Source organism: Panthera leo, chromosome D2 (genome assembly GCF_018350215.1).
Source record: "Panthera leo isolate Ple1 chromosome D2, P.leo_Ple1_pat1.1, whole genome shotgun sequence".
Classification (NCBI taxonomy): domain Eukaryota; kingdom Metazoa; phylum Chordata; class Mammalia; order Carnivora; family Felidae; genus Panthera; species Panthera leo.
Genome location: NC_056689.1, coordinates 14,014,121 through 14,029,438, shown reverse-complemented (window position 1 = coordinate 14,029,438; position 15,318 = coordinate 14,014,121). Strand labels below are relative to the sequence as shown.

At 47.9% G+C, this 15,318-nt stretch overlaps 1 protein-coding gene across 2 annotated transcripts in view; it reads right to left on the bottom strand.

The window, feature by feature from the left end:
- Positions 1-15,318, bottom strand: part of TARBP1 (TAR (HIV-1) RNA binding protein 1) — a 90,671-nt gene that overhangs the window by 1,243 nt on the left and 74,110 nt on the right. For both annotated transcript variants that reach the window (XM_042907750.1, XM_042907751.1), the window contains 5 exons: positions 10,035-10,231; positions 5,460-5,541; positions 3,422-3,593; positions 332-523; positions 29-153 (listed from right to left, as the gene is read on the bottom strand). In XM_042907750.1, coding sequence (XP_042763684.1) covers positions 29-153; positions 332-523; positions 3,422-3,593; positions 5,460-5,541; positions 10,035-10,231 — 768 coding nt within the window. The remainder of the gene's footprint in view (positions 1-28; positions 154-331; positions 524-3,421; positions 3,594-5,459; positions 5,542-10,034; positions 10,232-15,318) is intronic.

The following is a 15,318-nucleotide window of genomic DNA, read 5'->3' as shown; positions in this document are numbered from 1 at the left end:
TTTTAATCATAAGTTACTTTCTACCCACCTCCACTAAAGGAAGCCACTGCTCGGCCGAAACACTCAGGCACTGAAACTGCTTGTCTCGGGTGCACTGCAGGCTGCCTACTGTGAGCGCCGAGGCCCCGAACACCTCGCAGGTGCGGCACAGTCCTGCAGAACGGGCCGCATTACTGTTTCGCACGGTGCCGCGCTCACTGTGGCCCACATATCCCTCCAAAGCTCCCAAGGACGGTTAAATGTGGAAAAGCCAGGCCAAGTGGCATGGGACTGACTGTAGGTTTTCAGGATCCAGAGATTTTAAGCAACCCCCCTGGAAAACTAATTTTACCTCCTAAATTAGTTGGCTTATCGATGAGTGAGGCCACTACAATCAGTCTGCTAATCGACTTTCCAAGTTTGGCAACACGATCCTGAAACACGAGCTCCAGATCTAAATCTGGAACGTTATTTTTCCACGGGATAATTTTCTTCTGAACATCAGTCCACTCTGACTGGTCATCTGCTTCACCTGAGTTAGAACCTGGGAGGGAAAAAGAAAATAATCCCGTATCTAAAAATCTATTTATTTAAATACACACTTTTTTTTTTAAGAGTTTAAAATGATAGTTTAGGATGAGATTCATTAACTAAAGAACTTTACTTGGATTGGGACACAACTGCCATTTTCAATAGTAATTTTAAATGTTCCAATTCAGCTCTAACAACCAATACTACATTTCATGAAAATTTAAGATGCACTGTTGTTTACGTTTTAGCATATGCAAACTTAGGAAGCATATTAGTATCCACAGGGTCTCATAGTTTGGTAAGATTTTCACATTTTTTCTTAGAGGTCCATAAAATAATGGTGTATCTTAAAAACAACAGAGTATTAGTATGGAATTTTCTGTAGAAATAGTGTATTCCTGAAAACAAATAGTCTTTATCTTAAATTATTGGACAAGTACTTGGGCGAACTTTTCTAAAACAAAGGATATTCTCCGAAGCGATGCACCGAGTACACAGAATGTTGTTGACCTCTCTCATGCAGTGTTGTGAGCTGTAGTGCAGGACTGAGACTATCCTTCCAGGCTCTTCCTCAACTGCTCCACTCAACAGTGTTCACTGAACCATCAAGGAGCACTTAGCTCACGGGGATGGAAGAGACACACAAATACTAGAATACGGTACGACAGTGAGGGTAGGTAATGTCTGCTGGGGGAGGGAGGGAGGCGCAGAGACCCAGGAAGACTCAAGGGAAATAAGAGTTTGCAAACAGAGAGGGGGAAGGGCAGCACTGACTGTGGGGACGGCGTGTGCATGGGCACAGGACGTGGAACGAAGATGACGGGCAGTGGCAGGACTTTGGTATAAGCTCACAGCCTGCCAGGATGGAACGAGGTGGCTCAGACCATGCGAAGAGCATGAAAAGCATGTAGACAATGATAAAGAATTTACAGGTAGGAGCCATTAGAGGCTGTTAAGAAGGGGGAGAACAGTACTGGTTTTGTGTTTTAGGAAAAACCCCTCATAAAAGTGAGGTGGAAGATCAGCTGGAGCCTTTGTACCAATCCAGGCAAAGACAGAGACAGTCTAAATTAAGGCAAGAGCAGAAGCAGCCAGATCTGGGAGGCAGAATTACCACGATTCAGTAACAGATCAATGTGGCTGGCACGAGGGAAAAGAATGACCCCTGTGATGATCCAGTGACACCCGTAATAGAAAGCGTTTATAGAGGAGGCAAGATTGGGCAAAGAGGGAAATCCAATTTGTGTATGCTGAGTTTAAAGAGTTTATGGTGTATCTGGGTGTAAATGTCCAGCAGGCTCAGGAAAGAGGCCACAGAGAGATACAGATTAGAAGTTCTGCTAACTGGCAGTGGTTCTGCATTGTGGAAATTAATAAAAATGTTCAGGGAGAGCGTGCAGAATAAGGAGACCAGGCCCATGAAAACATTCAGGGGATACGAACACCTAGTCCTGCCACAAATACCGCACTGTGATACCCTTCTCCTTACCACACACCAAACAAAACAGACACAGACCTCCTCAGCCTTTTTCCAACCAAACAACACCTGATTTCTCAGCTCCGCTCTGTGGCCCAGCTCAAATCAGCTGCCCACATACGTCGTCCTTGTCTCTCCTCTGTCTCTGCTCAGCCTGCCCTGGCGGGGCCGTCCCCACTACACGGATGAACTAGCTTTTGATGCCATCTTTTGCCCCCAAATCTCCCTGACTGATGTCCTGCTTTGGGAAAGCCCTTCCTCCAGATCTCTGCTCGACCTGCTCTCCCTTCACATGGGTCTCTGCTCATTGTCAACTCCTGAGAAACGTCTCCTTGATCCTCTGTCACTATCTCTATCTGCTCTGCTCTCATGGTACTGTTTTCATAGGAACGTAAGCTCCTCGAGGGCAGGGACTTGGTCTATATCTAGCACACAGGAGGCAATCGCTAAATCTCTGTTGAAGGAATAAATAAACTTAAGGTGGTAGGTCGAAAAATGTATTCACGAACCATCTAGATAAAAAAATTCTCCAGGCATAGTGACTTAAAATCTAAGGGTGGCCCCCCAGTATCTGTACTTTAACAGGCTATCCAAGGGATTCTTGAAAACATTAGCATTTTAGAGAAGTACAGATCTAAGGGACAAAGAGGGGAGCTCCTGAAGGGGCTCAAAGAGTCAGACTGAGGAGGAAAATCATAGCAAGACGCTAGCAAATAGATGCCCCATAAAGGGCAGTCCTTAGACTTTGTGGAGGAGGCGAAAAGACCACTTCTGATTTTCTGAAAGAAGCTTCAGTGGTCGTGGGTCAGGGAGGGCCAGAGCAAGCAGCGGCACTGTGACAAGCGTGGGGACAGTGGACCTTGGCTCCAGTCACTCAGATCAGCTGTGGTTTAAGAAGAGGTGGCATTGGTCCTTGGATGGGAGGAAGAGGAGGAGATGAGCAATGAAGGAAATGAGAAAAAGGCCCCAGGGAAGCAGTAAGTGTAACAGAAAGTTGGGGAGACAGGAGAAAGAAGGCCGAACAAACGGGTGAGGTCCAACCAGTCCCCACAAGGGACTAGAATCAAGGGCTCTGCTTTACTCCTAAATGGGCCAAGAAGTGAGATTTCATAATTTGGCCCTTTCTAAAATCTATACTTTTACAGGAATATATATAATGGGAGAGTGATAAACAGTAATAATATTTCAAAAAAAAAGAAAAGCTACTAGCCTGATATAATAACGCAATCAGGCTCTCTTGGCTTTTTAGAGCAAAGCTAACAAATTAAAATTGCTAGTTAGTTATACCACGTTTTTTCACAGTCTTTTCTCTAAGCCATCAGGCAGAGTTCACTTCAGTGAAAAGTGGTCTTATCAACTATGTGTTCTCAGTAACTGAACTGAGTAAGCTGAACCAAGTCAACAAGGGGAGGGAAAAATAAAATTTTTTTTTACCTATGTCCTGCTGAGCCCAGTCACCTGGTTTCCGTTCACAAAGCTGAGTTGGAGAAAGATACCACTGAAATCCTGAGTCTAAAGGAATGTCCGTGAATCTGGCAAATTTACCAATGGCAATCCATTCATCTTCAACAAGGCCTGAGAGGCGTGGAAGGATGTAAAATATGGTCTGAAAAGAGAATGGTAAAATCTCAAATTTTTTTCCTTCAAAAATAACAAAGGAATACATGGTAACATGTCTACAATACAACTTTTACTTACTCTCACTGATGTATTCTCCCAAACTACCACAACGATCCTATTATGTACTTTCATGTACATTTTCTCTTGTAGCAACGCTCTCGACATATTTCTCATCTACTCTAAAGAATCAGGGGATTCATTTAGGAAAGCCTTGAGGGCAGGCACATCTTCCACCCTGGTACTTCTGTGTAATAAACCACTCTGTGCTTGATAAAAGCAAAAAGTGTTCGGTAGGATTGAGCAATACTCATGGTGGCAACATTTAGATAAGTGCTATTTATTGATAACCGAACACCTCCATAAGCGGTCAAAGTCAAGCTCTCTTGATGCCAAATCTTTACTCTTGTTACCACGAGACAAATTTGGAATCTAAACTTTGCATTGGCCGTAGATTGGCTGTGACGTTAGGCAAACCACTTAGGCTTTCTTGGCTTCAACTTCCTCATTTGTAAAATGAGGATAAAATCAGGTTCAAATGGCACATCGAGGTGTCTATAAACTGCACGTTATGACACCACTGAACATGGTAATTATTTAGTCATTACATAAACCATCCCCCTTTCCTTTCTTTACCTACAAAAAGAAACAGGACCAGAGAATCATCAAAGGAGAAAAGGCACACACAAAACAGAAGCACGAGTAACAGGCAATGTAAAAATGAAATGACGAACACCTAACAACGCGAAGCCTTCATGCTGGCCCTACTTGTACGAATTTAAACTGGCGTGAGGACCGTCCCACGGTGTCCACGGAGTAGAAACCAAGTACAGTCCAAATGCAGAAAGAGGCGGAATTTGTGAGCCGCTGTGTTATTTACACATACAAGTACAGCTCCTATCGTTCACGGGGTACAGAATACACAGAAAGGAGGCGGTGAGGAGTCGGACAGGGAGGAAGGAAAGAGGGAAGAGGGACTTACTCCTGGTGCAGAACTGAATAGAGAGTGCTGACTTAACACTAGAGAGCTAGTAAGAGTCCTTCAGAAAGATGTCAAACAAAGCATTCTGGGCACTAAAGAACACAGAACAGAGCATGTTAAAATAATTGAAAAATCCTACATTTTTTGCGACGAAGCAACAGAAGCGCACGTTAATATTCTGGAGCGAATATCTCACAATATAAAGATTAATATTCTTTTAAAGGCCAGCTTATTAGTAACCGATCCCCCCAACTGCATATGCACAGCAGCTCAAGTTACTGTGGAAAAACCCTAGGTCACCTGTTTTAAATTCAAAGGCAGAACACTGGAGAAAGTGACACGATTGTATTACACACATTTTAATAATCTGTATATTAAGTTCACTCACATGCTAATTGTAATAAACGTGTTTTATGATTCTTAAAATTAAGTGAACACCTTTGGATACAACGAATGCAGGGGTGTGTGTGTGCTAGTCACCCAGCATCGGGAAAATGCGAGTGACAAAGGGACAGATCTTTTCGCTTTCACAAACAGCTTCATCACAGCAAAATCTCACCTGCACAAACGTTCTCACCCATCTCCTTTTAATGTCAGAACAGATTTCTGTTTACAGTTAAATATTCCCCCTTCCAGTATTTACAAGCCTGAGAAATAGAAAGTGACGGTGACTGGCCAATTTTCACTGCCTATGAGCGAAATGCGAGCGAGAGTCATCTACACAAAGTGGCAAAGTTAAACTTAGGACTTTACGCCATGAGGGTGATGCTGTAAGGGGGAAAAATTCACCTCACCCTCCAGGAACTGTGGCAGAAAGGGAGCGCCAGGATTAAAGACACGGTAGGGAATTTACAAACGACACTCTCCACTCACCTCCAGACAATAATCCTTAAGCGGGTGAAATGTTTCAAAAAAGAAATGCTCTTGGATGCGTTGCCAGTTCTTCTTGGCATTCCTAAGGAGTAAAGATACGGTGTGAGGTCCAGACAAGTGAGAGAACTCTGGTGGGGGGCGGGGAGGGGGAATCAGTCAGATAATCCTAGGGAGTGCAGAGGTTAGAATGCGCGGAAAATCTTGGGAATTTTATCCTAAGATTTATACACCCCCTGCCTACCTCCCAGATCAACGTACGTCACACAAACTGACACTGAATTTGACATTTTGAAATGAAAGTCAAAGAAATGACTGTTTCACAGTCCCACAACAATGACTCAACAGGACCCGAAGCCAGGTCTCCGCGCTTAAAAATACAGGGATCACTCCCATAGACGGTGCAGAGGCCTGCGCTCCATCAACGCTGATGGGATGCGGAAATGGCTGTCGGTTGGCAGTGATGGGGAGCCCTCACAGGAGCAGCCTGTGACATGTAGCACTTACGTGCTCGGGGCAAAAGAGCTCTAAAAGGGAACCGTGTGAGAAACTGTCCTTAAAGAGGACAGTCCCCAAGTCCCCACCTGGCAGTAAGCGCTTTTTCTACCGCGAAGATTCACAACGCATGCCAAACCACTGGAGCTCCTAAACCACACAGACAGAATAGGGAAGGTTTTAAAGTCTTAACACATCTGCCACGTTTTCAAAGGCAAAGGGGTAGGGATAGAACTCATAACCCAGCTGGTGGCAGGTTGCAGTGTGAATTCGTGATCAACAGCCCATAAGCCAAGTAGTTTCGAGGCTCCCACGCTGGCCTGGCCGGTGTGCCTTCCTTACCCCTCAGACCCCCACCCCGCCACCCGCTCTGACAGCCGAGCCTCCGGGCACTGCGGGGAGAGGAGAGAGTTCTCACATCCCGCACCTCCTACCACCTGCCAGCTTGGCTCCCCACCCCAGGAGTCTCCTAGACCCGGGCCCCTGAACTGTCCCCTCCCGGCTCCTCTAGCCTGGTCAAAGGGCTCCGTGTCTTATCTTAAAAAAAGAACCATACTGAAGCGCCATCAGGTGGGGCTGGAGAGCTAGCCTGAGGCCCACCACATAAGGGGACACCCACGCACAAGGGGATTCCTTTGGGGGGCAGGGGGCCGGGACGGGGAGAAGGAGACGGTCTTGCCTTTATCTGACACCTTTCTGCACTGTTCAGCTTCCTAACCACAAATCCTTATTTAAAAACAACTAAAGTGGGGCACCTGGGTGGGTCAGTCGGTTAAGCGTCCAATTTCGGCTCGGGTCATGATCTCACAGCTGGTGAGTTCGAGCCCGTCATCTGGCTCTGTGCTGACAGCTTAGAGCCAGAGCCTGCTTGCTTCCGATTCTGTGTCTCCCTCTCTCTCTGCCCCTCCCCTGCTTGCACTCTCTGTCTCTCTCAAATATAAACATTAATTTTTTTTTAATAAAAAAACTGATGTTACCAAAGATAAAATACAAGCCCTCCTTGACACCACATCCTCTACAGCTGTTCTATGACAGTTCACAGAAGAGTTTTGGGAGAGAATTATCCCCTCAACATGGCTGTGTTTTTACCTTCCTCATTGTCTTTTAAAGACATGATGTATTTCAAATATGCAAGTGAAGAAACTAAGCTAATAGGCAGCAATGAGCCCATCACCGGATTTAACATAATATATTGTCCTAACCACTCCTAATCCACTTTAATTTGGTTTCTGCCCCACCAATAAGGCTACTGAAATGGCTCCCCCTAAATCCAGCAGGTGCTTTTAGGCTCTCATTTAACTTACCTCAAACCTGTCCATTTCTCTACCCCCCAGTAACCTAACACATGACTTCCTCCCATTCTTTTTTTTTTTTTCTTCTAGTTTATTTATTGTGGGAGAGAGAGAGAGAGACAGAACATGAGCAGGAGAGGGGCAAAGAGAGGGAGAGAGAGAATCCCAAGCAGGCTCCGCGCTGTCCGCGCAGAGCCCGACATGGGGCTCAATCCCACGGCCCTGGGATCTTGACCTGGGCCCGAATCAAGAGTCAGACACTTAACCGACGGAGCCACCCAGGTGCCTCTCCTCCCATTCTCTCCTGCAGTCCCCTGATCTGTTCTTCACACTTTAAAAAATGCAAAAGCAAACCCAGTGATGTCATTCCTGAGTTTAAATAATTCACTCAACAGAAGCCCAACTGGCCTGGCCTCTGCCCCTCGCTCCCTGCACGCACTGCCTTTGGGCAGACCAGCCCTGTTCAGGGCTCTGAGTGCACCGTGCACACCGGCACACCAGCTTCGGGGCCGCCCAGACTTCACCGTCCTCCATTCCTCATCTGCCCAGTCCCTGCCCATCCCATCAGATGGTAATGGAAACATCATGTGACTTAGAAAGGCCTCCCCTCACCCACCCAGCCTGGAGAGGCCGCATTTTCTCATCACGATCCTTCCTTTTCCACTGGAATACCTGCCATGATTTAATTTATTATTTGTATGAGTGTTTACTTGATGTCCCATCCACCTGACTGGGAGCCACACGGAGATGAGAACTGTGTCCACCTGGCCTGCCGCTGATGCCCCACAACTCAGCCTGCATCGGTCACAGAACCGATTCTGCCATGTATCAGAAGAGCAGAGATGGTCCGATGCCAAGGGTTCCTTATTTTTATTGGTTAAATCTCCTACCTGGTACGAGGATTTTAAAAAGAATTAAGTTACTTTGTTTTTTTTTTTAATTTTTTTTAACATTTTATTTATTTTTGAGACAGGGAGAGACGGAGCATGAACAGGGAAGGGTCAGAGAGAGAGGGAGACACAGAATCTGAAACAGGCTCCAGGCTCTGAGCTGTCAGCACAGAGCCCGACGCAGGGCTCGAACTCATGGACCGTGAGATCATGACCTGAGCCGAAGTCGGCTGCTTAACCGACTGAGCCACCCAGGCGCCCCAGAATTAAGTTACTTTGTAGAAGAGTGTTTTACTGCTTAAGAAAGGAGCCGACCCAACTGTTTTTAGAAATCAAAACACAGCTGCCCAGGAACTCTGACCAAGATCAACCACCAACCCAAACATCCCAAGAGCAAATGATAAAGCCCTGGTTTCATCATAGAGAAAACCGTAAATGGACAAATGCCTATCCGCACGTAAAATGTATTCATTTCCCTCAAACTTCCTTCCGCTAGGGGAAGGTGGTGTGCTCCCACCCACCCACCCACCGAGGGGAAAGGAGACCTGCAGGACTGCCTGAGAAAGAGGAGGGATTCCAGCTGCCACAACATACCTGGAAAGGTAGGAACTCTAAGCACTGCTTGGTCAGCTACTAATTTTAATGATCAGTCTTTGTTGTGACCAGAATTTCTATACAACGAACTGTGTACAATGTGTCAGAGGTGACCAGTGCCTTCCTTTGCACTTTTGTCCCTCACCTATGAACCTGCCCTGTGTCCCCAACCTAATTTTCTCTTCTGGTTTTTCCCTGTTGTGTCTCACGCAATTATATTTTAGTATTTGTATTTGCTGAATTGAGTGTCTTCCTCCTGAGACGCCAAAAGCTCCCTCACCCACTCAATCACCTAAATGCCTCTTTTCAACCAATGTATGGGAAGTAAAAGCAGGCAGAAGGGCTATCGGGTACTTTGCGGCCGCAGGAGTACCTCAGTCCTGGCCCCACACGAAGCTTCGTAAGGACTCAGTCTTATTTACACCATCTGTTAGCTTGATGGTCAAAGACCCCCCCCCCCATATGTTACTGGTTTTCCAAACACTATTTCATGTGCTTAACATGCTGCCTCAAACCTTTATCTGTCTGTTTATAAGAATTTGTGACTATTTTTGAGCTTCTGAAAGAAACTTTTTATGTATTGACTGATATTGCCTGGGTCTCTGGAAGTTATAAAAATCCTGGCGTTCTTGGATAGTGATAATCAATGATAATCAATGATAATGAGGAAACAATAAAACAACAACACTCCCTTAGAGCCGGGGAAACAAGTTCAGATACCAGGAGACAGGATACTCGAGCCTGCCTTTGTGCACTGAATTGAACAGGGCTGGGTGTGGGAGAAGCGGCCTGTATAGAATACTGAGCCGGGTGGCCCCCCTCCCCCATCCTGTACCAGTGGCATTTTATCTGTTCGATACTGAGCCTCTGTGCAGGATTTTGTTTGGGAAATAGAGACACTCGCTTAAAAAAAGGAAAAGAGAAAAGCTTCCATCTTTAATTAGTACACTTGGGCAGTTGGGAGCACGTCTTTAAAGCCAGATCGTTCTGCTTCCCAGAGCTTCTTTGACAACAGAGGATGGGGACATTCAGCTCTACTGAAAAGGAATATCTAAAGGTATGTAAAACATTACTGTAAAATAAAGGATCGAGGATAAGAAAACAACAACGACAAAAAAGGTTGAGATGGAGCTGACCACATTGAGAAGTGTGACGAAACGAGGCATCCCACAGTGCTCTGCCCACGCCTCACCTTATCCGAGCTCCGATATCCACGCACGGAGTGATGACAGGTTAACGGGACAGAGGCACCTCCTCATCCCCTCTGCTCTAGTGGAAGTAAAGTGAAGGGGAGGGGGTCTGCTTACCCTGCTCCAGGCATGTTTTCCACTTGACTAAGACTGGACTCAATAACAGAAGTCAAAGCGTCAAATTCTTCAACGTGCCATGTCTTACACATGCTCCAGATTTTCTTAAGGGCCACTAATGCGTACAGGCGGATACTAAAATTGTGACTGAAGCACCACTGCAGGACGATGATAAAGGCTTGCTTCAGAATTGGTTTCTGAAAAGAAAAGGCAAAGATTCTTCAAATGTAAACCCGGGCCCTTGACTGTAGAACCACAAAGCAGACAGAAGATGATCTGATTTTGCCGGTTCTGCATTAGCGGGGCTCCTCAGACACACCCAGAATGCTGGGGTTCGGGTCTCCTCGAGGGAGAATTTCCTCACAGCTCCAGGTTCTGCTTACAACGCGGCTGCGGTACATTCTCCCCGCACTCCAGCACCAGCGGTACCATGGACAGCACTTCCACGCCAACCCTTACTTTCCCACAATACATCCTCCCCACACTCCAGCACCTGAGGTACTGTGGACAGCACCTCCACGCCAACCCTTGCTTTCCCACAATGGGTGAACGACAGCCCCCATCACGTATGACCTTTCCCTGGGCTGGAAAAGTCAGAATGTTCTCTAAGAGCCCCACTTCCGGTGCACTCCAAAGTGCTTCTAGAGCAAGGCATCTCACACAACGTTCTTTTCCTCCTCGTCTTTGATGTGAATGACTGTTTCCCCAATGGTACTGTTGGACTCATGTGGCACTGAGTGGTGGCAGGAAAATTAAAAGGTGGGGAGAAATGTAACAAAGCAGTTTAAACTTCCCTGTAGTCTTTTCCTGTGAATTCACAGACTGTTCTATCTTCACAGCCTGCAGACTTCATGCAATGCCAGTCCCTGATTTCCAAAACCACACAGTTCCACAGATATCGAAAGGCCACAGAAGCGACGTAGATTAACGTGGAAACCAGATGGACTGAAACTTTTTATAAAATGTCAGGAGCTACCTCGCTGCTTCTACCATGTGGGTCATCTGTAAATGTTTGCAAAGCTGCACCTAGCCAAGAGTCCTGAGGTTTCTACTGAAACAACTGTGCTCACAGAAGACTTTTACCAATACGCGGGCATGGTTAACAGCTCACTTCAATTTCCCAAAGCTCCTCAGAGAAGGACAAAATACAGATATATATGATCCTCTTATTTCATTCCTTTATTCAAAATATGGTCAACAGCTATCAAAGGTCACTGTACTGCCAGCATCACATGGACACTGTTGGGATATGTGAAAGTACACACACAAGAAACCGTAATACGTAAACGACCCTCTCTGTGTGATGAGCAACCAACAAAGACCATGTTTACGTAGAGCAAAGTGCGGTAACTAGTCAGATGGGGTCCAGCAAAAAGGCATCATGTAGGTTCCCCAACACGGCGCTTGAACTCACGACCCTGAGATCAAGACCTGAGCTGAGATCAAGAGTTGGATGCTTAACCGACTGAGCCACCCAGGCACCCCAAGGAAGAACGAGTTTTAAGAAGAGAAGCAAGGGAGCTGAGGGGCACACCACATGTACAGCCGAGAAAACCAGGACATGCGGTGCAGAGAAAATATATTTACTTGGCCAGGAGGAAGATGAAGAGAAGTATCTGGGCACCAAAGGAAAGAGGCAACTTCCAAATGATACATGATTGGGTATTTAGTTGTATTTTACAAGTTGAAAACCAAGGCAGGTTATCCAAGACAACCGGAACACCATGAGGAGTGAATTTAAAAATTAAAAGAGGGGAAAGAGAATGTTGATTATTAATTACTAATATATTACAGTCCTTTACAATTTTACGAAGCATACACGCGTGAGCGCCTAACCATGAACACTACTGCTGGTGTTACGTAACCCCGGTGTTTGTAACTGCTGGTGTTTGTAACACGCGCAGCTTCAAACGTGGGTCTTACTATCCACGAGCTCCAGGTCAGACAACTCGTGTGAAGATGACGTGTACCAGAACAGCATCAGCACAAGGCCCGGCATCCCAGACACGACACGTCCAACACCGAACTCCTGACTTCTCCCACAACCTATGTGGGGTCCTACTGCCTCCACGCCGCCTCCCTTATTCCATGCCAATTGCTGTGACCTCCCAGGGAGGACGAGACCACTCACCTACGGCCCGCACCTGCTGTTTGTTCCCTTGTCCTGGAAAGTGTCCCAGACCCTCGTGTGGCTTGCTCACTCACTGCTTTTGGGTACACGTTCAGGATCACCTCCTTGGGCAGGTCTCCCCTGAACCCACCTCCTGAAATAGCCATCCTGCCCCAGACACCCAATCTTCAGCCCCTTGTTCTGCTTTTTTCTTCAAAGCCTGTGTCACCACCTGACAGTATCATGTCTATTTGTCATCTCTCCCCGCACCAGAATGATGGTAGAGATGGTTCTGTTCACTGCAGAATCCCCAGGGCCTGGAACAACCCACCAGGACACATAGAAGGCACAGGACAAACACTGGAGGGGGGAGGGGAGGAAGAATTGCTCCAAAGTACCCCTCTGACGGGGCCTGCGGCCAGCTGCCTGCACTATACACCCCTACTCCAAGGTCTGGCTTCTCCCGGCTCCCTCAGAGTTTTCTCCCCTCCCCTCTCATCCCTTCTTCCCCTGCAGCTTCCAAGCCCTCCTCCCAGGCATGGCCTCCAGCCCCTCACTAACCTTTCTCTCCCACCTCCCTAAGTCATGAGAAAGTCTGCGCCTGTTCCAATCCTCAGCGTGACTTCTGGACCGTCACTTCTCCAACGTCAAAGAAAAAGCCCCGGCTTTTTCTACCCAGAGCCACGGCCCACACCTTGTCACAGAGAACCTGTAACTGTTCTCTTTTCTAAAATCTGAAAATCAGGTATTCCTACCGCTGACCCAAAGCACCTGTCTGCAGTCTCTCTCCTGGCCACCGCACCTCTTTGCCTCCTGTACTCATGGAATTCATCTGAGTCACAACCTCCTTGCCGCTGAACACTATGGATAAAGCCCTTATCTTTCCTGACCTTTCCAGGGCACCCCACTCTCTTGACCTTTCTCTTCTTGAGAAGACCTCTTCCTATGACCCTTAGAACACCCCATTCTTAAGGCTGCCCCCCTCGTCCTCTTCCTGTTTCTTCTCAATCTCTTCCTCTCCTGTCCCGTAAATGCTGGTGCACCTCTGGGCTCTGTGCTCGGCTTCCTCATTTTCTCAGGCTACACACACACACAGTCTGCATTTGTTTCCATGGCTTCAGTCCATTCACGGTTCCCAAGCTTGTGAGTCACAGCTCCTTTTCTTCTTTTAACCGACACGTTCCTGAGATCACTGTAGATGCACGTGCAGTCATAAGAAATGATAGAGAGACCCTCTGTGCCCCGTACGCTTTGCCCAGCTCCCCCTCCTGGTAACATGTGGCAAATCAAAGTACGGTGTCACAGCCAGGATGCCGTCACTGACATCACCCATGAATGTAACCTGGATCTCCTCAGTTTTACTGGAATTCGTTTGTGTGTGTGGTGTGTCTGTGTTCAGTCCCACACCATTTTATCACACGTGTGGGTTCACATCCACCATCACGGTCACGATACTCAACGGTTCCGATGTGCAAGGATCCCTCCTGTTGTCCTTTTGTAACCACCCGCCTCCTTCCCACGCTCCTCTCCCCACACCCATTTTTTATACAACTGGCACAGGGTTTCGAAAACTATTTGAATTCGGGGGCGCCTGGGTGGTTCAGTGTCCCACTTCGGCTCAGCTCATGATCTCCTGGTTCGTGAGGTTGAGCCCCACATCGGGCTCTGTGCTGTCGCCGCAGAGCCCGCTTCAGATCCTCTGTCTCCCTCTCGGTGCCCTTCCCCAACTTGCGTTCTCTCAAAAACACACATTAAAAAATATGTATTTGCATTTTAATCTGTCCGAGGTGAGCTTCTGGCGGCCAGTTTGGCAGAAATGGGTCTTCACCACGGAATCACTGAGGCACTGAAGAAATGGGCGCTCCGCTCTCTGCTGCACCACTAAGCTGGGGGTTACCTGGAGCCCTGGCTACAGGACGGTTTCAAAATAGAGGTTTTTGTGTTTCGGGCGCTACAGCCCAGGGCTCACCAGACACAGAATGTGGTGAACCCCAGCCCACGGCTCCCCGTATCTTCAGCAGGGACACTAGGGCACCCCGGTTCACCTGCAGCCCCTCAACACCCTCCGAGATACACTGGCAACAGCACCCATCTATCTGACACACCGCCCCTCCTGGTCTCGCAGCTGTGGTCCCAAAGCCAGTGACAGCTTCTGAGCTGTAGTTCCTATTCAGAGACCTACACGCGGCTGCTGCCTGCCATGCCTATGGGACACCCTGCGGGTGACACACTCATAATCCCATCCACTCATCGCCACCCTCCCCCCATCCTGGTCTACTCTCCTACTACTGCCCTGTTCCAGTGAAAGTCACCACCACCCCTGCCAGCCCAGGTCACTTCCCTGCTTCCCTCCACCAAAGCCATCCTCCAAACTCTGGCGTTTCTCGCTAGCACGTACCCGTCACGTCTATCCACCCGCGACCTCCATGCCACATCCCAGCACCGCTCGAAGCATGAAGGTAGCTTCCCAGAGGTTTCCGGTTTTACCCCCGTGACCGAACCAATCCTACACACCACACTCACAACACCAAGTCTGCTCATGTCACGTTTCTGCTGGAAGTTCAGCAGCATCTCCCCAGTGCCCTCTGGATAAAGTCCAAATTCCTCCCATACGGAGTATTTACTGTACGTCTACACCACCGTTGAGTTACTTGACCGAGTTCACACACCACATAGGAGGTGGAGCCAAGATCCAATCACAGGGCCCATTCACTCAAGCACTGGGCTCACCTCCTCCACCTGCCTGACAAGGGCCCTTCCGTGCTGGGCCCTGCCCCCCCTGCAGCCCCACCTCCACCTCCACCCCAGCCAGTGTCTTCCAGATCCCGACTGCACCAGGCTCCCCTGCACTAGCCTGTTCCCCTCCCTGCCGTGCAGACCTCTGCGCTCAGCTACGAGACTTGGGAGGTCTCGCCCGCACCCCGCAGTCTCGTGCACGCCGCGCTGGTCTGCACAGATCTGCGTCTTGCCTCCCCAAACCTCCACGGTCTAGTGTTGTGCTTCGTTACAAGAAGCACTAAAACATATTCTGAATGAATGAATGAATGAATGAATGAATGAATGAGAAAAACGGAAGCCTTGATCCCAAACTCTGACAGGAATCAGGAAGGACTAAGGACAACCATGACAGGAGAGAAAGTACCTTCTGTGTTATTTAATCCTCACAAACATCCC